The following is a 27676-nucleotide window of genomic DNA, read 5'->3' on the forward strand; positions in this document are numbered from 1 at the left end:
TTTGCTTAGAAGGACTACTGACAGGACTGTGAGACAATTGACTTTTCAATTGACTGTACCTTTTCATCCTGGCTATGGTTCAGATAAGGCAATTTTGGTATTTTCTACCGACCCTGCCATTCTGGTACATTGCACATCGTACAGCTCTGGTACTGCAGGGAGACTGCTCTGAGACGCAATCAGGGAGTGCCTGTTTGTACTCACCTGGTAATGCCTGCTGCCCGCGGACAACAGAGGACTGATGTACCATCAGTCAATCTTGAACCATAGCTCAGTTGGGGAAATAACTTTACCACCACAGAGATCAAGGGTTAGAGCCTGCTGCGATCCTTGGAGAACTCAAATAGGCTTTTCTTCAGCCATTTTATTTATAAGGTAAAATGGCTGGCTCATAGTCAAACTGTGATTCCTTATCATGTTCTTGAACTCCAACATGAAAGGAACGGTCACATCGAGGCCTACTGTGGCTTGTAAGCACGAGCAAGACTTATACCACATGCAGGAATAGAGCATACTTGCCTCAACATCACACAGGTACAGCTGATCCTTCCTCATACATACATATTAGGGAAAGCCATCTAAAAGTGAATGGAACAACTGTCTTTCCCTTCGCAGAACTCATCTCTAAAGCTCACCCACCCACATGGAAATGTAAAAAAAAATAAAAAAAAATTAAAAAAGGCAAGATTCATGACACAGCTGAAGTGAACTACTCTGAATATCATCCCTCCACAGCAGCGATGAAGAAGTGATCCCTAGAGCCCCCTCAAAGAAGAGGGTTTCAGTGGTATGTATCAAACCTTTCAGATCTTGTACTGCACATTAAAATGCAGTGGACTGAAAGAAGTAGACTATGATCCACATAAAGTCATTTGTCTGGCTTCCTACTTGTTTTTATTCCCATTTCTGAACACCTGTCATTAATGCAATGCCTAAAGTGCCTCAAATTTCTGACTAGACAGGGGTGTTTATTTTGTGCACAAGTGACTCATTCAGGCAAAGAAGAGGTCAGAGGTTTGGCCTGAAGCTGAGAACTGACGGATGGAGGCTGCATGACACCAGAGGTGAACTGTGGGTCCTGCTGGAAGCAACTGGGAGGGAAGCAGCAACTACTGAGGCGTAGTACGGACTCAGAAGAGGTCTTTAACACTTGAGAAAAAGGAGAAGAAAATACACGGCTTATAGCCTAGCCATCCTAATGGCCCTCATCTCTCTTGATCTCTCCAGGCATCCACTCTTTATAAGGAGCCAAGACTGCACTATGGACAGAAAAACACAAAGGAGATTCGCTTGCTGGGTTCTCTTATGTGTACAATCTTGACTATATACTGTCATTATATGTAACATAAGCTTCATGATAAATCCAAATTATGGCCTTTGGGCTTCAGAGGAGATAGCACAATAGTTGTGCAACTCCTGCCATTCCCCAATTTTCTAATTGTATCTCTAACCACACTGGGAATACAAAAACAACAAACAATACCAATCAGTGGCTGAACTTTGCAGGTTACTTGCTACCATGTCCTAGAATCCAGCATTTTGGGTCAAATGTCACTGGAAATCAAAGTCCAAAAATCTAGAATCAATCAGCATAAGCATTACCCTTAACAGGAAGAAGGAAAACTTCAACCATGCAACAGTTTGGTTTCCTTATTGTTCTGCAGCTCCTGTAGACATTGCATTAGATGGAAGGAAACCCAATGACCCAGAGAAAGAGCTTCAATTAGTGAGGTTAACAGAAGCTGTATAGGTTGAAATTGGAAAAATAAGCACATTATTTATGTATCAATTACTGCTTGCTCCCCATTTCATCGAAAGGAAATAAAATTTCTCATCCTTCCTAACAATCCAGCAGCCTCCTCCTGCCCCAGTGTAATTAGTGGCAAATTTCACCACAGTTCTCCACAAGCAATCAAAAAGGCTACATAATTAAAAAAGTAATTAGTTTACACAGATAGATGTGAGTGGGTAGATTAGTTTATGAAAATAATATGAAATTCCTCTAGATGCTTTTAGAGGCTTGGCTTCCTGCTGTTTTACAGTTTCTACACACTTCCAGGGGAATGGGTTTAAAAAAAAAAAAAAAAAAAGACATTTTCAACAAAGATGGTACCTTTCAAAAATAATTTATCAGATGTGTCAATTTTGTAATTTGTCCTCTGAAAACAGAGGACACAGAAGATAAACTTTTTGTTTTTTCCATAAAAGCCATTGCCTCCACAAAAGGACTAGCATGTGTTACAATTCATTCTCTCAGATTGTTTACACAATACCTATCATCAGGTCATCTAGGCATCATGCTGAAATGGTGCTGAACCAGGAACAGAAAGACTTAACTACTATCACCCAGCACGTTGCAGGATTTTATAAAACTCCTGATACTGGGCTGGACCAAGGACAGCTCCTGCTACCAGGCTGAACCAAGGGCTCTCTCTTCCAAGCACCTTGCTGCCAACAGAAGAAGCCTGGTTCAACAGCCTAGACAGGAATGCAGTTTTCTCAGGGTGAAGGCAACCCTCACACTCTGCACATGCTGGCTCTTGCATTTTTCCCAGATGCAGGGAACTCGCATCATTTGTGGCAGCAGGGAGTTGTATTCCCTCCCTCTTGAGCTGGGGGTTGGATGGGGCAGGGGGCACAAAAGCCAGTAGCCAATGCTCGAGGGAAAAGTGTAAGGAACAAGTATAACAGTGATCCCTGATGAAAACTAGGAGGCTCTGCCAGGGAAATCAGTGAGCTAAAGGACTTCCAACCCCAAAGGCTGCATCATGGCCAATAGCCACTAACGGACCTCACCTCCACAAATGTATCAAACATCACCAACACAATCATGATACCCCAGAAAAACCATAGTAAGAACTGTAACCATCACAAGAGCGTAAACTGCCTTCTAAACAGTACAGTAATAATAATAATAAAAACTTAGTTGATCAAATTAAACAGCTGTAAACTTAAGTTTTATATTACTTTAAGAAGACATACATGAAACTGAAGTTTTAAGCAATTATATCAAATATATACCACTACCTATGTTGAATTCATTAACTAACTTTTAAAGGACCCAAGCATCAACTCTCATTTTGTTTGTCTTTGCTACTTTTGGAGTGCCCCTCTCTGCTTTGAGGAGCATCAGGTCAACTGGAAATTTCTGGGTAATGTGGACTCATGAGAACACATGCTAAAGACATCTGACATTACACATGTACCTTTTGTTGCACTAGATGGAGCTATCGAAAAACAAGAAGCTTATCTAGTGATCAAAATGAAGTAATTTTCACATCAGTGAAAATCCTATTTCCTAGTTCCCATCCTATTTCAAATCCCAGATTATTTGGTCAAAACCAACTTCAAATAAATAATCAGCAGCACTACCAGCCTACATAAAGTGTGATGGTAAACCCCTTCCATTTCCGAACATTATTGAGCATTTATAGATGTCATCACATTAGGTCCTTGCTGTGCTAGGGGCTGTACAAATAAAGGAGCAAAATAATCCAAAAGGGTTTATGGTCTCAATGTTCATGCGAACCACTAAATAAGACAAGCAAAGACTTTAAAAAAAAAAAAAAGGAAAAGAAAAGAGTAACCAAGGCAGTAAGTCTCTTAGCCGAAAGGAAACAATGCTCACACCACCCTGCTACTGCTGGAAGTCAAGTTTCTTACCACAGTTAGGCAGAGCTGAGACTACATGAGTAATTGGAAGGAGGACAACCAATGTTGTCACTTGGCTTTGAACTTAAGCACCTATGCAACAGCAGCTACATGCAACAAAAACTATGGAAAAAATGCAGTCTTACAAGAGCAAAGGACAGCTGTGAGAGCAGAGGTGCCAATAAAAATAGTGTATTATCTACGCATTTGTCCTATGACAAATACAACAGTACTAAACTATGAAGGGTTCCAAGGCAGAGACATTTCTCTTATGGATAGCAGAGGGGCAAGAGGGAAGAATTCACATCTTAAATACTAGCACCTTCAAAGGAGCCTACAGCTGAGCTGACATGGAAACTATATTAGCTTCCTAACGTTAAACTATCTTCTTATCATTAAGAGGAGTAGTGCTAGAGTGGGGTCAAGACAAATTACAGAAATGAAGTCAAGGTAAAAAAATGTCAAGACAGTTTTGCCAAGACTATACTTCAGGTGGATAAACAGAAGATTCCAGTCCCTTCTGCACCTTCCAGAAAGGCTCCTATTCAATTTTAATGAAAAACTCAGCTGGAGCTATACCAATGCTATCTATTTATGCTGCCAAACATAAAACTTTACTCAAAAAATGCAACATCATCAGCTGCCTATGATCAAGAGCACTTCACAGCTGGCTTAACTTCAAAGATATGTGCTACTCTTCATACTGAGGTTCGTAACAAAAGCCAATCTACGTTCAAACATGAACGTTCAAACATGAAACTCAAACAGAAAGATGTAAAAAAAAATAAATTAAAAAAAAACGTTCTGTGGCTCAATAGGCAAAAGCACTTCCACACAGGCCAGAGGCTTGATGAGACAAACATAGATAAACTCTACTTTGTTGTAGAGCAATTACTAGGCAGGGAGGTAGACTGCTCTCAGAGCCAGGTTACCAACAGTGATGCAGTTTTGTTTTGTTGTTCTTCAGTAAATCAGCTTCTCCAAGCTTTTCCATAAGCTAATTCCTAAGTGTTTTAAGTGTTTTTCTCACAGTGGTGATGTCCAGGTTATTTCAGTTCAGTAGTTCCATCCTTGGTGAAAGCTGTTAAGTAAAAAAAATCACAATTAACTGAAGAAACAATAAATACTTCCTTGTTGAGAATTTTACACTCAAACATGCAAGCTTCAGAATTCTTGATAATTTTAAGCACAGAACTTAATTCCAGGATGTTTTAAGTACGTAGTATGTTGTATTACAGTTAGTTAATACTGTTAATCAAGCAGAAGCAACTATTTTCTTACAAGAGAAAAACTGCAGGCAATTGCCAGATCAGCACACGAAAAAGATACTTTCAACATACAGCTGATCATTATTTTTTTTTTTAAGTCTTCTGCACCAGAACTCAAATTGTGCTAAATCTAACTGAAGTGTCCAGGTGGAGAACGCAGGATGAAGAGGGGTAAGAGCTGGAGAGCCTAATGGCAGGTATTTAGACCAACTGGATAGACAAGAGTTGGTCTCCAGGCAGAAAATGAGTCCAAACACATTAACACAACCCAAAGGATGAAACATACCCTACCTTCCAAAACCCAACAGCTGCCTGAAAGCATATACACTATGCTAAAAATGGAATTGTGGCTAGATGATCACAAACGACAGCATGGTTTACAATTCAGGATAAAGGCTTACAAACATATCACAAGACAAAACATTCACCTGCCAGCTATTTTTTTGAGCTATAACAAGGTGAGCGAAGTTGTACCAATGCTTATATATAGACAAGCCTTCTTCGAGCCCTTATTCCCACTAGGAATCTCAATAAGCAGTCCAAGGAACAAGCTACTGTTTTCAAACATTGAGTTCAAAAAGGAACACACTTATCCTGACTGTATTGGGCTATTTTATCTCTGCCTCTCTAATTCTCCCCCTGCAGAGCACAAGGAAGGCATACTCCGAAGACAGCATAGGAGAGAAGAGCAGTGACAGCTGGGAGCCATCCAAAGTAAAGAAGGCCACTTGCAGGAGGTTTCCTCCCCCAGCATGGCATCATCCCCAACGCCAGGCTCTCTCTCCTGTAGGCTCTCACTGCTTCATTAGCTGTAAATAATGTAGCTTAGGAAGGAAGCAGAACTTTATTAACATTCAGAGAGGCCAGCACTGCACACTGAGACTCGATTTGCTGATTACCAGCTGCCAAGCCCCACCTTTTGTTCTGTCTCCCTCCTCAGTTTGGACATCCTAAAACATGACTTTTGCTCTAGTTCCTCACCCCTCAAACAGTGGAAATGAACAGTAACAAAATGTCACTGTCACCTTTGCTTCCAGTGCTAGAGAAGAAAATCCATTACATCCAGCCTAAAATCATCTCACGGTGTCCATCTGCAGCCCTGCCATCATCAGAGTATGAAAAGTGCAGTAGTTATGATGGAGTTGCTCAATTGCCTGACTCAAGGTCTTTCAGTCCAGTCTTACAAGATGCCTCCACTGCCATCATGTTCTCTGTCTCCTGTGGCTGCAAGACTAAACACTTTCATGTTGTGACTCTCAGGTCTGCTTTCATGCAATTTTATCTATCGCAGTAATTCAAGGCTGAAAGTACTCCACCTACAGCAGAATGTGTTTATACCAGATGAAGGTAAACCTAGTCAGACCCTGATCATGCACACATACTACTTGTGATATGTTATTGCTCCATTGAGTTGTATGAAAACCTCAGTTAATCAAGAATACAGTTCCCCCACTGCTTGCCACTAGTGGATGAGGCAGCTGTAGATTGGCTGCAATCATGAGCATACACCACTATTTCAATATGGGAAGCAAAAGAGCTCCTACCGCTCTACAAACTTGGTCACTACTTGGCCTGGTCATTACTTTACAGTTAAATAAAATACTTCTGTACTTCAATCCTCAAGCCCAAACACTCTGCCAACACGCAAAGTGTCCTCTGCTGATAGACAATTTGATGCCTTCTCCTCCTCTGGAGCATAAAGAAAAAATGACTTTGAGTACTGTAGCTTCCCTGGCAACAGGGTATATAAAAGTCTGAGTGCTGAGTCTCAGCCCCCCTCAGAACACGCTGCTTACAGTAAGTATGTGCTACAGCTAACCTGTACTTTCAGTTGTGAAGGGTCAGCTAGATTTAAATGTGAAGAATTCCACAAGTCTCATGATGAGGTTTGTATGACTCCTTGTGAGAGCTGGAATACGGGAAAGCAGTCCCACACTCACTATTATTTTAGGAGGCAGAGATACCTCTTTTTAGAGGACATCAGTTCAAACACTGTAAGCCATGATCACAAAATTAGCCACTGGACAGACTAATTGGGAAGAGAGTCATCTACAAGAAGAAGAGTTTGTGGCTTCTCAGATCAGAGCACACAGGCTAAGCAAACCATGGTAGGAGGTCTGAAAATGAAGACCTACAGGAGAAGAAGAGTTTTTCAGAAAACATATTACCTCTTTCCAGCCAGTAGCAGAGAGTTCCTGGGACCCCTGCCAGCCATTTTTGTTGTTGTTGTTGTTTTTTTTGCTAACCACGATTTGCAATTTCTTCCAATAGAATCAATCATCCAAAACCATATTTTTTTCCACCCCCCCAGAGGTGATCATTAAAAACAAAACAACATAGTTTTGAGAGCGTTGTTCTTAGGATTACTTTGGAGTTCCTAACATGCACTATGGTCATATATAGAATGGGTGGCACTGCATGTCTCCATCATGTTAGAAAGTACCAAAACGGGTGACAGACATGCAGTGTTTGTTAGGTGTTTTTGGAAATATATGTATTATGGATATATTTACAAAATGTATATATATGTTGTAATATATACAACATATATATATTATAGATTATATATGTATAATATATGTATGTATGCATATATGTATACATGTATATATATATAAAAATAGCTTAAGGCTATGAAATCCTCTACGCACACCAACACAACACACAGAGGTAGCCATTAAGAAAATTAAATCACACTGTGGTAAAAGTGTTGGCTAGCACCTTCAGCCAAGGGGCTGCCAGTGGTCTTACAGTTCTCAGCTCTTCCACTGCCAGGCACAGCTTTCCCTGGTTTCGTTTTATTGTTGTTTTGTGTTTTTTTTTTTTTTTAAGTCACACAGATGTTTTTCCTAATCAAGAAACTTGACCTTTACCATCAATTGCACGTATTGGGCTGAAAGGAGAACTGTTTTTGCTGACAGTAAGAACAAAATGTAGATTCCATCTCCACTTTAAGTTACTGAGAGCATAAGCAAAGAAAGAAAAATACCCTGCCCTTTATTTTATTTTAGTATTTCACATGCAAGCCGTTTTTCTTGATTAGTTGGAAAAAAACACCAGGACGTGCCCAATTTTACACTATTAAAAACCAAAATAAAACAAAACAAAAAGCTGGGGGTGAAAGCAAAACAATGCTTTTCCCTCTGTCAAACAGCAGAGCCAGCATGTAATTTCCCCGGGGAACGTTAGGCAGCCTATTATCCCATTTGCTTCCCTTTTATTTTATGTAAATATAACACTCCGCTCACAAACGGGCCTTGTCTTTCGGGGACAACGAAAACATCGCCTCAGCGTTCGGGCCGCGCGGGCGGCCCCTCACCGGCCCCGGCCCGGCCGCTGGCGGCGGCACCCCGTCACACCGCCCCGGGCCGAGAGACCGCCGCTGCCGGGGGTGGCCGCGGCCGGTCCCATGGGGGATCCCGAGGTGCCGGGGGACTCGAGGCGGTGCCGAGGGACGCGAGAACCGGCCACAACCCCTAGGCCTGCCCGGTGTCCCCGACCCGGGCTGCTCCCGCCGCCGCCCGCCCAGCGCCCTGATCCCGCGTGCTTGGCAGGCGGCCGGCGGGCGGCCATCTTGTCGGCCTCGCCGAGCGGCAGCCGCCCCGGCGCTCAGCGGCGCTCCCGCTCTAATTGGTTTCCCTAATTAGCCCTGTGAGCGCTAATCAGCCTCCCCCGAGTTTGCCGCACATCCCCGCTCCGCGGCCCGGTGGCGCGCTCACAGCGCCGGCCTTTTGTTTCCCCGCTCGCCGGGGAGAGCCGTGCCGGTCAGCTCCCCGCCGGGGCAGGGAGGGCGGCAGGCGAGGCTCCGGGGCGGGTGCCGCAGCTGCCCGGGCGGAGGGAGCCGATGTGGTGTTTCTGCTCAAAATAAATAAAAGGCTGCGCTAATGGCTTTAAAAAAAAAAAAAATTAGTAATCATCAAACGCCTCTCTCCAGGCCGTGCCCGCTGGGTGCCTACGGGCCCAGAGGTGCCTGTCCTATGGCCGAGGAGCGGGCGGCGGCACGGCCCGACTCGGCCCGGCCTGGGGGAGGCGGTGGGGAACGGAGCCGGTCCCGGTGGTACCGGAGCCTGGAGCGCTCCCCGCGGGGCCGCCGGCTCCGTCCCGGCCCCTCCCGGCTGCAGCGCGGGGTTCCCGTCCGCCCCGTCCCGTCCCCGCGAGCGGGAGCCCGGCGTCGGTGTTCTCAGCAGTTTAGATATTTTGTGCAACTCCCAATATTCACCCAAGCCTCATTACCACCTCTTAATGAGACCCCTTTACTCCGTGACGTGCAACCGCTCCATCTCATTAAGGAAATCGCTCTTCAATGCTGATTATTTTATTTGCAGCCATAATTATATTTCTTTCGGCTAAATCACGGTTTAATCGAGCCCACATGGAGGGCAGCAGCACTAATTACAGCGGGAGATGCGGTGGCGGTGGCTGTTCGCCTGCCCGGCCGGAGGAGGAGGCGCCGAGGCGGTCGCGGGCGCGGCGCTCCCCTCGCGGGGCCCGGCCGGGGGCAGGGCGGAGGGCCGGGGCCGGGGAGGTGGTCTCAAACACAACAACTTATTACTTCTAATTCCCCGACTGTCACCAAATCACCTGCACGAAACAAGAATCTAATTTGTTAAGCTGGCATTTCTGCAGATGGAAGATCGATTTTCTCTTTAGATTTCTCTAATTGAGTGAATATAGACGCCCCGAATTAGCCGCAGTCGGGCAAGAGGGAAAGGGAAGGGGAGAGGGAGGGGGAAAAAAAAAAAAAAGTCAACAAAAATCATCCTTGTAAAATAAGCCATATTACCTCTAGAATTGCCCCCAAAATAATAAAGGAAAGTGGATCGAAAGGTCCCAGATTGAGTGACAGTCATATTTCTGGAACTAACTGGTTTTTAAAAGAAAAGGTTAGGACGGGTGGAGAATGCTAAGTAACGGCGCGCGGGAGAGATGGCTGAGCTCTGAAATTGCTTACAGAATTACATTTGTTTTTCTTGTGATTTTATTAAAAGTCACTCCTCATCTCCAGAATGCGTGAAAATATCTACTTTCCACTCAGATACACCACATTAACTTGTTGGAGGCGAATTTGTTTGTTTGTCTATTTTATTTATTTGCCAGATAAGATTGATGCAGTCTTATTAGCGCTATATCTAGTTATAGGAAGAGATAAGGATGAGATGTTTTCTTTTTATTCCAATTACTAGACTTGTCACCTAACTGAATAACTGATATATGATTATTTATCTTGAGTAAATAGAAATCAGAAAAGCAGCGAACTTAACACATACAAACAAAATATGTATGTTTCTTATTACTATATACCACCTACGTAATTGAAGAGATTAAAACTACGGTGTTAAAAAGGAGAAAGTTAAATACTCCACGTCACTCCCCGATGTATATCCTTCCATTGCTATGCCTGGCGACTTTATTTATCTAGCCACTCGGGGAAAATTCGGATTAAAAAATACGCGAGTGTGTTAGATACATTCCTCAGATGTCAGTAGGAACAGTCTTCCTAGGACCGTACTGTTTCCCTGACCAGACATGTAGTTTAAAAGTGCTTTGTGCTGGCGTTCCCTTCGCTTTCGGGGTAACCCCGATGAGTCGTGTCTGACCGAACAAGCAGAGTAATGCCGTGCGTTATGTTTGAGCTCGGCATCAAGTTTCTGAAGTTAATATTACGGCAAAAGACTGTACGTACATACATCCATCCATACACACACACACACATACATACGTACATACATAGCTGGAAGGCGACGGGGAGGTGACTTTTGCGTATAGAGAGTTTATATTTGGACGGGGGAGATCGGGTTGGGGGGTGGGGGTGTCAGGCGTACCTTATATTAAAATAGCTTTTTCCCCATAAAAGACTGGTTGTCATAGTTCTGATGAAAATTAATTGATAGAAGCCATCCTTTCAATCTAAAGCAACCGCTTCGCTGTCGAGCGCTTCCCCGCAGCCTGCCAGCGAGGAGACAATCGGAGATGCTCCCTTTGACTTAGCCGGAGTGAGATACAGATATTTAGGTAAATAAGCAAATAAGAAAACGGTGTTCTTAAACGTGTTTGAGAAAGGATGACAAGAGGTTCGAGCTTTCCCTGCCGTGCTCGGAAAGGCTATTTTCGAACATCAGACGGCTGCGTTTCATATCAGCTGCGATTGTTCTTGCCTCGGATGTGTTTAAACTTCATAAAGTTGCTTTCAAAGAAGTATATTTATTACAGCTACAAAATGCTGCTTGCAGCCTAATGTCGTAAAGCAGCGATGATCATCATATTTAGCTCTGACTAGAATGAATAAATTGGGATCTGTAGCTGCTGGCAACCTTGTCCTTCATTTCCAAATAAGTCATTTTATTTTTTCGAGAGGGTTGATTGAAATAAAAACACGTGTTTATGTTTTTCCATTTCTTAACTCCAAATTACGCCTAACGAAAGGATATAGTTTGATTTGTCATTTGTGTTTAGGCTATGCCGATGTGGAAAAGTAAACAGGAGCCTAAGTCACTTGATTTGTTTTCTGTAAGCAAATAACACTCAAAAGCATAGCTGTAATTTACAATGAATTAAAATTGATTCTTTTCATCAGGCAAGAAAATAGGGAAATGTGAGGTCGTTAATTATTGAGGGAGGCGCTTCTCATTAAAGCGAACAATGTTACAATGCAGCACTGAGGAGCGGGAATGTGAATAATAATATCCGATATTTCAGCGCTGCTGTCTGGAAATACCAAAAAAGCAGCGCGAACAAGCCAGGCAACCAAAAGTTACATTTGATAAACGCTGGGAGCGTGTGCTAAGTGTAAAAAGCAATTACATTGCTCTGCATACAGCAGTCGCCTTAACTGGATGGATGCTCAATAAATACATAAATAAAATATCAAATTACAAACCTGATCAGCCATTTACGCCAAGCCACCCCGCTGACTTTAGCAGTTTAACCTTATTTTATCGTGTTTCTTGCTCCAAATATAATTATTCTGGTAAAAGAAGGTTCTGTTCCTAAATCAGAGCAGAATTGGTTAAATACACTTGTTTATATTACAGCCTCATTCAATCAGGGCTTGAGTTTAGCTGGGAGGGGAGGGAAAGAGCTCTGGGGGCTGGAAAGTTCTCTACCCTTTTTTTCCAGGGTCACAGCATTGGAGAATTAGGGTTATATTGCCTTCCGAGGCGGCCCGCCCCGATCCCGCAGCCCTTACTCAGGCGGGTCGGGCAGCCTGGGCAGGAGGCGGGGGGCGGCGGCCCCAGCCGGGACCCCGGGATCGGGCCCGCTGAGCGCCTCGCGGAAGGGAAGGAGAGGGAAGCGAGGGAGGAGATGATCTCCCGGTGCCAAGCCCCTTGGCAGGCGCTCCTGTACGAAATTCAATCTCTATTTTTTATGAGAAGTAAACTGTCTAAATAAATTTTATTAGGGGCAACCAATATATTTTCTGGTAGTTCCCTTTGTTCCAGTTCTACGTGTGTGTAACAATCTAAAACCTATTTATTGAGGAAAAATCACTGGATCCGTCATAGAAAATCCTTTTACTTTGCTCTGAAGTGATTTCTGAAGACACTCTCGTCACTCTGAAGATTTTGGGCCATTGTGCTAAAGCCTTTCCTTGTTAGGAACTTCAGTTCCTATGATCATGTGGGGAATACCGTAAATTATAACAGGGAATGGACTTGACTGGCAGTTTTCTGGCTACGCTGGGAAAATAGAAAGATGACGGGGAATAAAATCCTTGTAAATACATCTACAACGCTGCCCAGGTGAATTCAGGCACTTGACAAAACAAGAGTGTGCGGAAGCAGAATGTGATTAGAGTATTTTACATATACCCCATTGTCATTTTCTCTCTGACACGCTTAAGTGTCAGCCCTGCTCGCTCTTTTCCCTCCTGCAGACTTCCTTCTCCGATTTCCCCCCTTCCCTTAAGACGATTGTGCTCTGAAGTCTTGGAAGAAATGATTTAGTTTGTTTATACTGCTATAAAAATCAAGAGCAATAGAAAAGTCATAAAATGAAGCGCGCTATCAATCACACTGCAACATTGTTATTCAGCAGTTACTAACAGAGATTGATAATCCTTTGATTTCATCCCATTGTTATTACTCTGATGTGTCTGCACATTAACTATTACACATTTATTTATCGACCTGAAACACACAACAACACGGAATAGATACACACGCACGCCGTGCGGCTGCCCGCAACGCGCTCCGCAGAAGCAGGCTGCACGCACCTGCACCGCCCGGCTCTTTCTGCCGGCAGCGGCGGCTAAAAACGGAGCCCCCGACGGCCCCCGGCCGAGCCCGGACCGCTCGCCTGACTCCGCAGCGGAGTCGCGGCGCCCGCGCCCCGGTAGGGCCAGCACCGCCGCAGCGGAAAAAGGCCGCGCACCGCGGGGGCCCCGCCGGCCTCTGGCCGCCTCTCCGCCGGGCGAGCGCTCGGCCCGGCCACGCACCGCTCCGACGAGGGCTTCGCGGGCTCCGCTCCGCGGGTTCCGCGACCCGCCAGTGGGCTGGGAGGGCGGCTCTCGGGAATTTTCATCGCCGGGGCTTCCCCTCCTCCGCCGGAGCTGCACGGAGACAATAATTTGCAAAGGAAAAAAAAAAAATAAAGCAAAAGAAATAAGCCGTCGCCGCCGCCCCCCCACCCCGTATAACCGAAAAAAAAAAAAAAAAAAGAGAGAGAAAAAAAGAACAAAAAGAAATCCCGAAACTCCCACCCCACCTCCACCTTTCTCTCTCTCTGTCTCTCCAGCTAAATTGTGGCCCGGCTCTGGGTCTCTCTCTCCCTGCTCTTAGCTGTCGTTCCCGGGCAGCCAGGTTCATTGCGACAGCCCGACGTCTCGAAAGCTGAATTGAATCAATGCAGCCAAAGATCTGAGCAGGGAGGAGGGAAAGAAAAAAAAAAAAAAGGCAGCAAAACTGCCCTAGAGATCGGTCGGCCGGTTCCTTTGTCTCCTTGTTCAGTCGCTGCCGAAACCCTGCACATCTGAGCTGCAAACAAAACCACTCTTACATCTGTTCGCATGCAGTATTTACAATGTTTTGTGTAAGTCAATTGGACGGCGGAAAAAAAGGCCATTGGCGCTGTATTATTTAACACAGACTTCACTGGGCTCCCTTTTTGGTGGAAGCTTTATTTGCACTAAATGAATAATCTTAATTGCATCACTTTTGAATTAAAAATCAATGTTAATCAAGTTGGAAGTAGTAAATATCAGTTTTCATTGTGCCTGGGTAGAGGGTATATTTCTTGTTTTGCAAATAAAAATACAAGTCAAATAACTTTAAAAGGGCATTATGTTCTGCTACAAATACAATTGAAACGGATTGTTTAGGAGCGGATCAGAAATGGTACAGAATTTTGCACTTAATTTCCTCAGTTATCATTTACAATAAGAACCTCTTGGCTTGACAGCCAAGTCTAAACAGTAGTAAATTAGTACAAATTTATACTGATTTTACTCTAATAATCGTAATAAAAGCTTATAGATTTGGCACTAATTACATAAATGCCTAATGATCTTGAAAATTACTCTGGTTAGAAATATATTACTAATCTAAACTTTGTTGTTGGCTGGCTTTGAAAAATCAGAACATTAGAAATGGTTCGCTTCACTTGTGCAAAGCACTTTAAATTGTTCAAGTAGTTTAACATATTCAAGAGGAAAATAAAAAGCATTTAACTTTATTTACTGCTTTAAATTGAGTTTGCAGGCGAGCCGAACTTGGAAACTTTAACCGAAAAAAGAGGCTTACGGGCTCTCACATCTCGGCCGGGAGGGCAGCGCTCCCCGGGCTGCTGGGACGCGCCGTGTTTGGCTCCCTTTCGACCGAGCTGCCGTGTGCTTGTGCGCTGAGCACACGGGGAAGGGGCTGGCGGGCAGCCCCGGGGGGCCATGGGGCCCCGGCGCGGCCCGGGTCGCTCGGGGGGCACTCGCCGAAGTTTCTCTCCCCTCGCCGCCCCGCAGCCGTCGGGGCCAGGCGGGCGAGGGACGGATCCTGCCCGCCGCCCCCGACCCCCGCCGCGACCCCACTGGCGAGCGGGGCCAGCGCTGCCCGCCCGGCCGCCCGCACCCACCCGCTTGCATCCCCCCCTGTGCCGCGGGGCTTGCGAGACACCCCCGAGAGCCAGACCTGGTCGGGGCAGAGGGTGCGCTCCGAGGAGGCATTAAAGAAAAAAAGAAAAAAGAAGAAAAAGAAAAGACAATATATATAAAATAATAATAATAAAAATAATAAATCAGAGGTGACCCGGAGCTGGGAGCGGGGTGGCCAGTGTGCTTTTGGAAGAGAAGGGAGCAGGGGAGAGGGGGAGGGCGGGCGGCGGAGGCGAGCGGAGCAGGGGAAGGGAGCGGCGGCGCGGTGCGGGCCGGGCCGGGCGGCGGGAGGCCGGGGCGGCGGCGGGCGGGCGGCGGGCGGGCGGAGCGGGGCGCTCCGGGCGCTGACATTTGCAGGCTGCCCTCCTGATTGGTCCCTGCGCCGAGCTGCTCACGGGTTCATTGAAGTGTTAAGCACCTCCCCGTCTCTCTAAAGGACATTATAATGCAAGAGACCCCCTTTTTAACCACACACAGAATTTTCTTTCATTTAGGCGATCTGTATATATCTATATCTTATATCTTATATCTTATATCTATTTTAAATAACTTAAGGCCGCTAAAATTTGGGGGGGAACAGCCTTCGCCCTGGAGCGGTGCGCGATGCTGTCTCACGCCGACCTCCTGGACGCCCGTCTCGGTGAGTTTCCCCCAGCACCCCCCCGCCCCGCGGCGGCTGCACCGGCGGCGGCGGCGAGCGGGGAGGAAGCTGGGGCAGGAAATTGACAATTTGTTCCTTATTTTACCTTAATGCGATCTAAATGGGCTAATTCCTTTAAAAGTAATTGTACTGTATTAAAGTTTAATTTGATTTAACATCGTCTTTAAAAAAAAAAAAAAAAAGAGAGAGAGAGGGACACCTACGGAGTGCGTAGATCTACAGCGAGTTGTGGATCATTTAATTTCTTTTTCCCTGTTTTTATACACATACCTATACATTATTGCGATTATGATGAGTATTATTATTTTAAGACGGATGAGCTTGATGGTATTTACGAAGGAGTTCGGGGTGGCCTTTTCCTGCTTGCCTGCTCGCATTCTTCTCTCTTTTCTTTCTTTAAAAAAAAATAGGAGAGAGAGGGAAAAAAAAAAGAAATATATTTATCTACCTACTTATGGTTATTCATGCGCCGGTTTGGAGGAGCGGAGGGAGGAGAGGGGAAAGGTGGCCAGGCTGACCGACGTCCCGGCACATCTGTCGGGGAGGTGAAGCTGCCGGCAGCGGGGCGGCGGGGGTCTCATTTCTTTCCCTCTGCCCCTTCCTTTCTTCCGCCAGCTTGGAAAGCCCCAAGCCGAGCCCGGTAAAACTTGCCCTCCCCCCGCTCCCCTCCCTTCGTCGCGTTAGGGGAGGCCCGGCGGGGAGCTGGTTATTTAAGGGGGGTGAGGGGAGGCTCGCCGTAAAGTTTTCTCTCCCCCGCTCCGAGTCGCGCCGGGCCGGGGGCTGGGGCTGGGGCTGGGGCTGTATGCCCCTCGCCGGCTCGGCGCGCTGGAAAGCGGCTCCGACGGACACCTGCGGGGCTGAGCCCGAGGCCGCCCGCCCGGCTGCAGGGAAGTGACCACGGCTTGTTTGCTTCTGCAGGGATGAAAGATGCGGCCGAGCTGCTGGGACACCGGGAGGCGGTGAAGTGTCGGCTGGGCGTAGGGGGCTCGGATCCGGGGGGACACCCGGGAGATATGGCCCCCAACTCGGACACGGTGGAAGGGACCACCCTGCTGCCGGGGGAGGACATCACCACGGTGGGATCCAACCCCAGCTCCTTAGCCGTCAGCGCCAAAGACCCCGACAAGCAGCAAGGCCAGCAGGGCGGCCAGAACCCCAGCCAGGCTGGGCAGCAGCAGGGGCAGCAGAAGCAGAAGCGGCACCGCACCCGCTTCACGCCGGCGCAGCTCAACGAGCTGGAGAGGAGCTTCGCGAAGACCCACTACCCGGACATCTTCATGCGGGAGGAGCTGGCCTTGCGCATCGGCCTCACCGAGTCCCGGGTGCAGGTACGAACAGCCCCCCCCCCCCCCCTTCCCCCCCCCCCAAAAACAACCAACCAACCCCAACCCCTCCTCGCAACGCCCGCCCCCGCTGGTCCCTTCCCCAAAGGCACCCGGCGACGCCGGGGGTGGCTCCAGGCAGGAGGGGGGGGGACAGGAGGGTGTGTGGGGGTCTCCCCCAAATCTCGGTCGAGGAAAGCTGCCTCTAAACGCAACAGTTTGGGCAGAAAACCTCGAACCGCGCTGACTCCCGCCCCTTTCCGCACGCGAAACCAGAGCTGTCCCTGCCCAAGGGTGGCGGCACCGGGGGCTCTGCACCCCGGGGCGCCCCCTCGCCCCCCTGCACCCACCCGCATCGCCGTGGTCCCAAGCGGGGCGCGAGTGGAGCCGCCCCCTCCCCGCAGCCCACGCGTGGGCTCGGAGCGGGGCAGGAGACAGCGGGGGGGGGGGAGGCAGGTCTCTGCGGCAGGTCCGCGGTAAGGGGCGAGCCCGCAGAGCCAGGGCATCGCCCCGGTTTGCCGGTGCCGGTGCCTGGCGGAGGCGAGGCTGCGCTCCTGCTCCCGTTCCCGTTCCCCGTCCGCCCCCCCCGGGGCTGCTGTCCGGGGTCCTGGCGGCGCCGCCGCTCCCCGGAGGGGCTGCGGGCAGCGGGGCTGCGGGGAGAGGGCACCTGCATCCGCGCGGTTGTGTCCGGAATCGGAGTCCAGCCCCGCTTTTGGTGTCAGGTACGGCGGGGAAGCGAGTAGGGTGCATTTCCCACCGGGGTGTATTTCCTCCGTCATGCCTAAAGCCCGTGCTTACACGAACACGCGCATGCACGCAGGGATGCACACGTAAGAGACCGTTTAGCCCCGCAGATTGGGGAGAAATTTGGGGAAGGGAGAGATGGATCTCGCTGCCAGACCACTCAGGCGCGAGATTTGCGGGCTGATTTAGCGGCTGCCCGCCTTGAGCCTCGCCAGAGGCACGGAAACGCGCACAAAGATGCGCTGGGGATGCGCTCGGAGCCGCGCACCGGCAGCGCCGCCGCGCTTTGCCGGAGCCGGAGCTCAAAATCCCCCTCGGCGAGCCCGGGCTCCTCGGCTAAACCCAGGCACGCTGACAGAAATGCCTGAGCAGAAACTGCCCCCGTTCCCGAATGTGACAGCAAGTGCACGTCTGCTTTTAAAAAGTAAAACAATTTGACCCAGCGTACACGGGACTGTAATTAGTTTAAATTAAGAAAGAAATTAGATTCACAAATAAAATATAATTGGACAACTGACTCTGCGAAAAAAAAAAAAAAAAGAAAACGAGGTCTATTAAACTTTATTGGGTTTCCCAAAGGTTAATGATACCAATTTCAATATTAGGAGTGTGGTAAATGAAGTAAAATATAAAATATAAAATGGAAATAGTTATTTTCTAACAGCACATCAAAGAAATTCGTAGGAAGAAAGACAAAGTGTTTTAATGGTCTCAGCATAATCTTAAACCGATGATAATAGCTCGAGACTGCTGATAAAAACAGTTTAATAGAGTGGCAATTTAAATATTTTTTACAATAATGTTCTGTAGTTTAAAAAGTAATCAGATCAACACAACCTTCTTAATTAACACTTCAGAATGATTAACATTATGTAATCTAGTGCAAAATAATTTATGTAAAATGTATTTACTTCACAATCTACTGTATCACTGCTCCTTGACCAAATTTAAATTAAATAGTAATTGGTTTATGTTCTTATACGAGTACTTTATAGTTTTCTTTATAGTTAACAGATTGCCTACACATTCCTTGCAGTACGAGGGCTCCATGCTGATTAAGAAGTGATCTAAATAGTTAATTTATAGCGGCTGTATATGTTTTTAAGGGTTTTAGATGCTAGGATAAATTACCTCTTCCCTCGTCTTAGATCTGTATTTAATGTATATGATACATTTAAATAATTATTAAAGCGGCTGGTGCTTAAACGGGAGTCCAATTCCATGTCTGATATTGCTCTGCTTTTCAGGCTGGTGTAATAAAACCATTCTTTTTATAGCATGCCATTATTAGAAACCAATTTCAGAATTATTTATAACCTGGAATGGCTTATTAAGCAGCAATGCGAGAATCATGCAAATTACGCGATCAAATGCAATATAATAAGCATAATCATTAGTCTCTAGCACGGATTAATTAACTTTCAATATTTTATTTACATAAAAACCAAATCAGTGAAATAACTTCTGCACAGTCAGGCTTGCCTTTCAATATTTTATACGAACAAAAATAATGTGCTGTAATTCCATTGACCGTGTCCCCCACAATGGTCCCGTCACCTGCCACATCTTAATAGGGGACAAGCTGAGAGTATTTTCTAGTTTTCTAATGGAATGAGAAATTGCATTTTCTTCCTCTCCCAGCACTATTAAAGTGTAATGAATTCGGCCCAGAGTTCACGGCTGGCTGATCGAAATGAACCTGAGATCTGAGCTTTAATACAGCTCTCCAGATTTCCTACCAAATCTTCACATTAATCATCCGCTGGATTCCAATGAGATCTTCATAAAGCTTTGGCTCCTGGAAAGAAAAAAAAAAAAAAAAGGAAAAGAAAACAAAAAAGAGGAAAAGTGATATTCTCTCCCCTTCTCTCTCTGTTTCTAACACATTTATAGCTGGGGAATTAAACGGGTTATATATTTTAAAATACATTTACAGTATGTCTATATTACTGTAACAGTGGATATCATCAAGGTAGATTTTTAGATTCCAACGTCCATTAGATTGTCACTGTTGTATTAACAATTTTCAGGTGCTAGTTGCATTTTAAAAGGAGTCCAAAGTTGCCAAATGCTCGTGGTTAATATATTTCTAGAGTTGTCATGTGTGCATTTTCAAAATCTCCCCCAGGTTTTCTCTGCATTTTAATCTGTCATGCACTAGTTTTCAACTGGAAACATTCACATTTTAAAAGCATATGCAGTATAGCTATGAACTGAGGCGATCAGACCTGATGGAGATTCTTTACAACACCAGTAAACCATGAAACATAAAAGATTTTGTAGCCGCAATTTAACTATTAACCCTAAAACATAATTGAACACGATTTTTCGATTATTCATATAACATTTAGTTCCTTAACAGCTGCTCATTCCCGCTAATGGGCGCGGGTATTTCTCAGCGCAGGTATCTAGCATTAAACGAGAAACTCCAGCAGGTCGGGGGACAGTAGCGCTCCTCCGGATTTCAAGCGGACTCCTTTTTTATTTTTCATTTCCCCCCTCCCCCCCGTAACAAGCATCCCGCTGCTCTCGGTAACGGTGCAGCGCGACCCACAAAACCATCACTGCCCCGAGCAAAGCACCCGCTCACACCAAACCCCCTTGTGCTAAAACAACCAAAACCAAGCGGCTGCGCCCGGGGGGGCTCGGCCGGGGTCCCCCCCCGCTGCCGGCCGGGGGTCGCCTCCCAGGGCGCCGAAGCTCTTCCACGCCAGGGCGGGAGCCGTGGCCCCGTCGTTTATTTCCGTTTGGCATCACTGTTGTTATTATTTTCTCTTTCGGGGGGAGGCCGGGCACGTCTCCCCGTGCCTCGCCTCCTCCCGAGCGAGGAGGCTGCAGGCAGCTCGCTCCCGGGACGGGGGCGTTGAGCCCTGGCGCTCCCCAAAATCCCGGCAGCTTCCTCAGCCAACCCGTGGCGGGGCAGCCCGTGGGGCCGGGCCCACGCAGGCTGCGACAGCGACCGGGGACAGGCCCCGGGAGGGCGAGAGGGGACAGCGGGGAGAGGAGCGGGCGGAGAGCCGGGGGAGGCTGCCAGAAGCCTCCTTCCTCCGAACCGCGCCTCCGCGGAGGGTGGTGACCCCGGCGGAACCCGAGGGGCTGGGAGGCCTCCCGGCGGGGCTGGCAGGCACCCCGACCCCGCTCCCAGCACCCCCGTCCCGGCCTCGGAGCCGGCGGCGGGGTGCGGGGGCTCCGCGCCCCCTAGCGCCGCGCCGGGTGCGCCCCGTCGGGGCGGGTGTCGCTAACGGAGCTGTCGCTGCCCTGTTCCCCCTTGTGTCCCCCTCCCTTCCCGTGTCCCCGACAGGTCTGGTTCCAGAACCGTCGGGCCAAGTGGAAGAAGCGCAAGAAGACCACCAACGTCTTCCGCGCCCCGGGCACGCTGCTGCCCACGCCGGGGCTGCCGCAGTTCCCCTCGGCCGCCGCCGCCGCCGCCGCCGCCATGGGCGACAGCCTCTGCTCCTTCCACGCCAACGACACCCGCTGGGCCGCCGCCGCCATGCCGGGGGTGTCGCAGCTGCCGCTGCCGCCGGCGCTGGGCAGGCAGCAGGCCATGGCGCAGTCCCTGTCCCAGTGCAGCCTGGCGGCCGGGCCGCCGCCCAACTCCATGGGGCTCTCCAACAGCCTGGCCGGCTCCAACGGCGCCGGGCTGCAGTCGCACCTCTACCAGCCCGCCTTCCCCGGCATGGTGCCCGCCTCCCTGCCGGGCCCCAGCAACGTGACGGGCTCGCCGCAGCTCTGCAGCTCCCCGGACAGCAGCGACGTGTGGCGGGGAACCAGCATCGCCTCCCTCCGCCGCAAAGCACTAGAGCACACAGTCTCCATGAGCTTCACCTAATGGCCGCCGCCGCCCCGCGCCGCCGCTGCCGCCCCCGACCTGCGACCCCGCCTCGCCCTCCCCCGGATCCTTTCCCGTCCTTGTCCCTGTCCCCGTCCCCATCCCTATCCGCATCCCCATCCCCATCCCCGTCCTCATCCCCAACCCAGTCCCCATCCCCGTCCCCGGATCCGTCCCCATCCCAATACCAGTCCCCGTTCCCATCCCCATCCCCAACCCAATCCCCATCCCCGTCCCCGGTTCCTTCCCCATCCCAATACCCGTCCCCGTTCCCATCCCTAACCCCATCCCCAACCCAATCTCCATTCCCATCTCCAACCCAATCCCCATCCCCGTCCCCGGATCCGTCCCCACCCCAATACCCGTCCCCATCCCCATCCCCACCCCCACCTCCACCCCCATCCCCGTCCCCGTCCCCGTCCCCGTCCCCATCCCCATCCCTATCCCCATCCCCGTCCCCAACCCAATCCCTATCCCTATCCCCGTCCGTGTCGCCCTCCCCACCCCTGCCCCCGCGCCCGTCCCTATCCCCGTCCCGGAGCCCTGTCTCCGGCTCCGTCCCCAGCCCCGGCCCCGGCCCCCGCCCCGGCAGGCCCCCGCCTTCCCCCACCTGACTCACCAGGGAGTCGACTCAGGATCTGAAATCAGACGCCAACGGACTGGTTTGCGGGCCGAGCACCCCCCACCCCACCCCACCCCGCCCTACCCCACCCCAACCCTCCCCGTGCCCCCTCCTCGCCCCCCGACGGCCGCCTCTCTCCGGCGGCCGGGGGCACCCCGCTCCCAGCCCTGCCTCCCGCCCCCGCCCCATCGCCACGACCCGCCGGCCGTCCGAGCGGCCTTGCAAACAAATGCGATTTGGTTTTGGGTTCGGTTTATTTCTCAAGAGTAGCGATCTCCCGCCGGCCCCGTCCGCGGCGAGGGAAGGGCCGGGCGGCGCCCGGCCCGGCAGCGCCGTCGGGGGTGGCTGGGCGGGTGCGCGGAGCGGTAGGAAAAAGCCCGAGGGAAATCAAATCCATTTTGATTGCATTTATAAACGAAAGTGAGAGAGAAGGGGATAAAAAACATAATGTTTTGTTTCTTTTTTTTTTGTTAGTTTTTCTTTTTTGTAATCGTAGAATACGCGGAAAAAAAAAAAAAGGAAAAAAAAAAAGCAAGAGCACTTCCCTTTTTCGGACCTTTGATTTCGTGACAGTTGAGTTGCCAATCTGCCCCACGTTTATTTATGCATTTATTTACGTTCCTGCTGCTATTGTCCCTCCTGCATCTTCCGCTGCCGCCGGCGGAGGCGCCCGCCGCGGCCGCGGCCCCCGCCCCGCCCGTGCCGGCCCCGCGGCCCGCCCGCCTGCATGTGCCGGTCACCCCGCCGCAGGGCAGGGCCGCTGGAGGAATGAGCAAACAATGTGAAATAGGATGTTTTGTGTAGATGAAGCATTCTTGTTACATGCTGGTCGATTCGTGCTATGTTTTAACTTATTGTCTGTGCTAATTTATTGAATTTTGCGTTTCATAATAAATGTTTGAGCTAATATAAAGCATATCATTTGACTTTTCCGGACAAGTTTATATCAAGTTAATGTAAATGGATAAATAAAATCATTTTCAGTATGTGATATGAAGAATTATGGATTTTGGTGTGGCGTGTGAGATATGAGAGGTGTTTTGAACCGCAGGCAAAAAGGAAAAAAAAAAAAGAGGAAAAGAAAAGAGAAAAAGAAAAGAAAAAGACAAGATTTCTTGCCTTCGGAATCACAGATTCCTTTGTCATACTTTTGGGGATGGTTTGCTTGCTTGAATTTTGCATTGAAGCGTTTCATCTATCACAATTTTAATACTTCATGATTAATAAACTTTTGTTAATCTTTCTGCGTAACTGGCCTCTCCACTGCAAGAGATGGAAAGTTCCGCTGCGAAGCGAGGCGCAGGAAAAGCGGGAGCGGGTGGCAGGCACGGGACGGGTGGGGATGGGACGGGACGGGGAAGGGACGGGAAGGGGATGGGACGGGATGGGACGAGACGGGGGTCTCTTTGCCATGCATCTTCGTGGCAGCTCTGAATGAGTGTGCGGCTGCCGGCAGGGCTAATCCCACGGAAGAGAAAACACTCGATTTAGTCCTGTGCAAACTTTGACACGGGGGGTGGAAATGGAGAACTTTGTCAAGCATCTCACAGCCCATTTTTCTCTTTTTTTTTTTTTTTTCAGTGCAATGCACTGAGATCTCTTCCCCTTGTACATCAATTACACACCTCTTAATTACACACCTGAGAGTGCCCAGCTCCATAGGCACCCGCAGAAGGGTCCTTGCCTGCTCCAAAGTGCATATTACGTATGCATATTTAATTTAAAAGAGAAATAAAAGGAGGATAAATTATTGGAGATCCAGGCCAGGAGTGAGTCCACTGGGGGTCACCCAAGGAAGCAGTTCCGTGCCCTTTCGCAGGAGCCCACAGGCCTGGGCACCCAAACAGCCTGGGATGCTCATCCTGTGGCAGGCCAGGCGAGATGGGCCCCACCCACACCACGAGGAATGCCTGGGGTGAGAAGGTGCTGTGCCCTGTCCCTCTTTCCATCCTTCCCTCTCCTCCCCAGCCCAGCCTTGGGCCAAACAGCTGCCCCTGGGCTCGCAATCAGAGATTTGAAATCATCTGAGATGGAGGTTGGGGTGCATAGGGTGTGTGCGCCCCGTTATCCCACGTCCCTCGGTCTGCCCCATCCCACAGCACTCCTTTCCCTGTGCCGCAGCCTGCAGGGAGGGAAAGCATCTCTCCACCTATATGGGGAGGAGAGCAAATGTCGCTCTGCTCCTTCCAAATGTATGGAAGGCTGTTTACAAGCATGTAATTTTTACGGCTGCTTTATATCGCTATAAGCAAGACAGCTTTATGATGTAGGAATGTAGTAAAGTGCGGTATGGAAGATCTTTAAAAAATATGTGCTTTTTAATGGTAGAGAAAAATGCTCTCTCTGGCTGGGGGCAGGGGATTGAGACACAACATGTAGCATCTAGCTCTTGACACTGAACATCTCAAGTCTGTGGAAGAGGCCCTGCAAAGGTCCTTCTGGTTAATTCTCGCTCCTAAAACATCCATCATTTCCTCCATATTCTAATGAAAGTGTTGTCCTGGTTATGAGCAAAGCTTTTTGATCCTACCCAACTTTGATACAACATTTGTTTCCATGGCAATAGATCTTCGTGTTCTGAGTCCTGGAGATTTTTGAAATTATACATACCCTTAGCACCAGCTGAAGCTTTGCAACATAAAACATCTACACTGATGCTCTTATGTGTTTAACATGGATGAAAAGAAGGGGACTACAGGTTTCACTCATACATGTTACAGGTTGTGTGTGAATGATTTTATTACAAAATCTCACTCTCACTGATACTAAAATAAAATAAAATTAAAAAAAAAATAATTAAACCATGCTGACCAGTTCTACCTAGCAACAGGAACAGCTTTGCTTCATTCGCATAAAGTGATCAAAATAAATGAGTGAAATCCATATACATCGAGGGGAAACATTTACGCTGAATAACAATTAGTCTACTACCTACTAAGTAGCTAACTCTGGGCTTTGGGGGCTGCTATGATCTGGGCTTGTTTGCTTACCTTAAGGTGTGTTTCAACCCTGAGCAATTCCACTCAGCTTGTAAATAGACTCTGATTTAAGTTTATATATATGGATTCATTTCTACACCAGCACACATCCACATAGGTTTACTTCCCTCTAAACACAACATCACCTCTGAAGTCTGAGGAATATACATAACGATAATGTCACCGAACCTTTCATTTGCTCTCTTGATGAAATGCTTTGACACTCTCTCTCTCCTGTCTTACTGCCCTGAAATCCCCCTGGAAGGCCGAACCTGCTCCTGCCCGCAGCTGGAGATTGCATTCGCTGAGCAGCTATTAACATCGGAAGAAAGTTTGTGCAAGGCAAGAGATCAGATGACATTGCAGCACAGATTATATTATTGTACTAGCAGCAATGATCCCTTCTCCTAGAAATGAAAATGTGGTTTAATTTGTGTTGTGGTCCTTAAATTTTCATTTTTCAGAATAAAAACCTCCGAACATGAAAATGTATCTTACGGTAATGGAGGTATGGCAGTTAACCTGTCAGTTGAAAGTATGTAACCTTCCTTTTCTCCTTTTCATGACAAAGGTAATCTCATCTGAGGGCATTTATGTGAAGAAATAACAGCATGGCATGGTGAAACCACTGGCTCATTAATCCTGGCATCTACTTCCTGCAGGGTATCTTGATTAGTTAGATTCATTCATCGGGTATTTCGGAGTTTCTGATTTCTCACCACTGGCTAGGTTCACTGAGTTCAGGCTAAATTGAGCCAGAAGCAATGTTTATTAGTAATTTTGTAATACAGACTACCCTAATAATTCAGGACAAATATCTCATCTGAAATATATCCATTCACCCTAACACCTAATGCCGTTTGCAGCTGTGTTCGGAGAGAACTGAGGGAACACAAGTGATTGGGCATGTATTTTCTAAATTATTAATATGAGAGCTAATAGAGAACTCCTCTTCATTTCCAATGCCAGAATTAAGATCCTTTTCCTTAAAGCAAGCCCTGGCACAGAGGGGACCACCTCCTGCCTACTGCCAACACCCCGCACGGGCGGGTTGGCCCAGGAAGCGCAGCCTCCTCAGCCTTCCAGTGTGAAGGTGAAAGGGAGAACAAAGGAATTTTAGTTTCTCCCTCCTGAGTGTTATGAGCATGGGAGAAGAAAGAGAAATCCCTAGAAATTAGTATCCTGAAATGGCACAGATCTATCCCAACTCTTTGGTAGCTGCAATAGGGTTGCAGCTGATACAAAAGAGACACAAGAGCAAAAGCCCCGATCCTGCGGCCTTGAAGCCTATGCTTTCCCACCTGAGAGTTAAGCAGATAAGTGTACGACAATTTGCAGGAATGGTACTCAAAACTGTTCTGCCAGAAAGCATTTCCCCATTTCATAAAATCTCTTCCCTAAAAGAAATAAGAGGACCACACATGGATCACACACTGGCTGCAGCTTGTGTCACCTCAGCTCATCCAGTCGTAGGTCAGAGCCAGGGCCTGGAAGCCAGTCTGACTCCATGACCACACATAAGGTACCCCAAAATCTCTGGGCAGGGCAGCTGACAGTCCTGGCTTGACTTAGAGAAGCAGGGTTTAGCCACTAAATACGTAGAACCTACACGATCCTTTTAAACATCACTGCCTGATCATCACCCGGGGCAGTGATGCCATGAGAGGAGGAAAACCAGGGTGCAGTGGAGGGGGAGTGCATGGACAGCACTGTTTTAATTTAATTGTCACCTCATCATGACAAGAGCATTGGGGGGGTGGGGGGGGTGTTGATTAACCATCACTCTTTGGTTTGAATAGGGCTCAGTGAGCACATTAACAGCCCCATGTAAGGCCCTATGTGAGATTTACTTCTACTCCTCAGAGAAAAAAACGGCAGGAGGGTGTCTCTCTTTTCATCCTCCTCACAGCCAGGGCTCACGCACAGATGAGCCCGCCTTTGTCTTCCACCTGGGATGCTGTATAATGGTATGGGTGGGAGGTCGCCTCTCTTATTTGCCAATAAATTGTGCCTGCTTCAGCTTCTCCTGGGACCATGCTTGAGGCTCAAAAACTCTGCCTCACTTTCATCAATGCTCATGCTTAAAAGCATTTTTTTTTTCCAGAGCTAAAATTATGCTTTTAGGAGCTTTGAAATCTGCCAGAGGAGAATTGCTCCTCTGGAGGAAGGAGTCCAGAGACATTTGCGCAGGACTTGCCACTCGAGGTTACACAACTGCTCTGCAGAGATCCTCACCCTCCTGCGAAGGTCAGAGGGAAAATGCAGAATATGCTTAACACACTGCCTGCGAGGGTGATGCTCCCTGCTGACCCCCATACGCGGTTTGTGCCTTGGAGTATGAAGTCTGATTAGCCTTCTCTTGCAGCGCTGGAAGCATCATGGTAGCGATCCAAAAAGTACTTCAGAAAAAACAACAACAACAACAAACAAAACCCACAAAAACTACAGACTTTCTCTCACTGACCTCCCGCTACACTGAATTTCATAAGCTGACAGTGCACCCTGTAAGGACACATTTCT

The 27676-nt window shown here is 48.3% G+C and overlaps 1 protein-coding gene across 1 annotated transcript; it reads left to right on the forward strand.

Annotated features, from left to right (window-relative positions):
* The first annotated feature begins 15466 nt into the window (after nt 1–15466).
* Nucleotides 15467–21897, forward strand: OTP (orthopedia homeobox). Its single transcript, XM_066988734.1, has 3 exons — nt 15467–15637; nt 16577–16986; nt 21026–21897. The coding sequence occupies exons 1-3, from the start codon at nt 15601–15603 to the stop codon at nt 21554–21556; spliced, it is 978 nt and encodes a 325-aa protein (XP_066844835.1). The 5' UTR covers nt 15467–15600; the 3' UTR covers nt 21557–21897.
* Nucleotides 21898–27676: the final 5779 nt, after the last annotated feature.

This window comes from Anser cygnoides, chromosome Z (genome assembly GCF_040182565.1).
Source record: "Anser cygnoides isolate HZ-2024a breed goose chromosome Z, Taihu_goose_T2T_genome, whole genome shotgun sequence".
Classification (NCBI taxonomy): domain Eukaryota; kingdom Metazoa; phylum Chordata; class Aves; order Anseriformes; family Anatidae; genus Anser; species Anser cygnoides.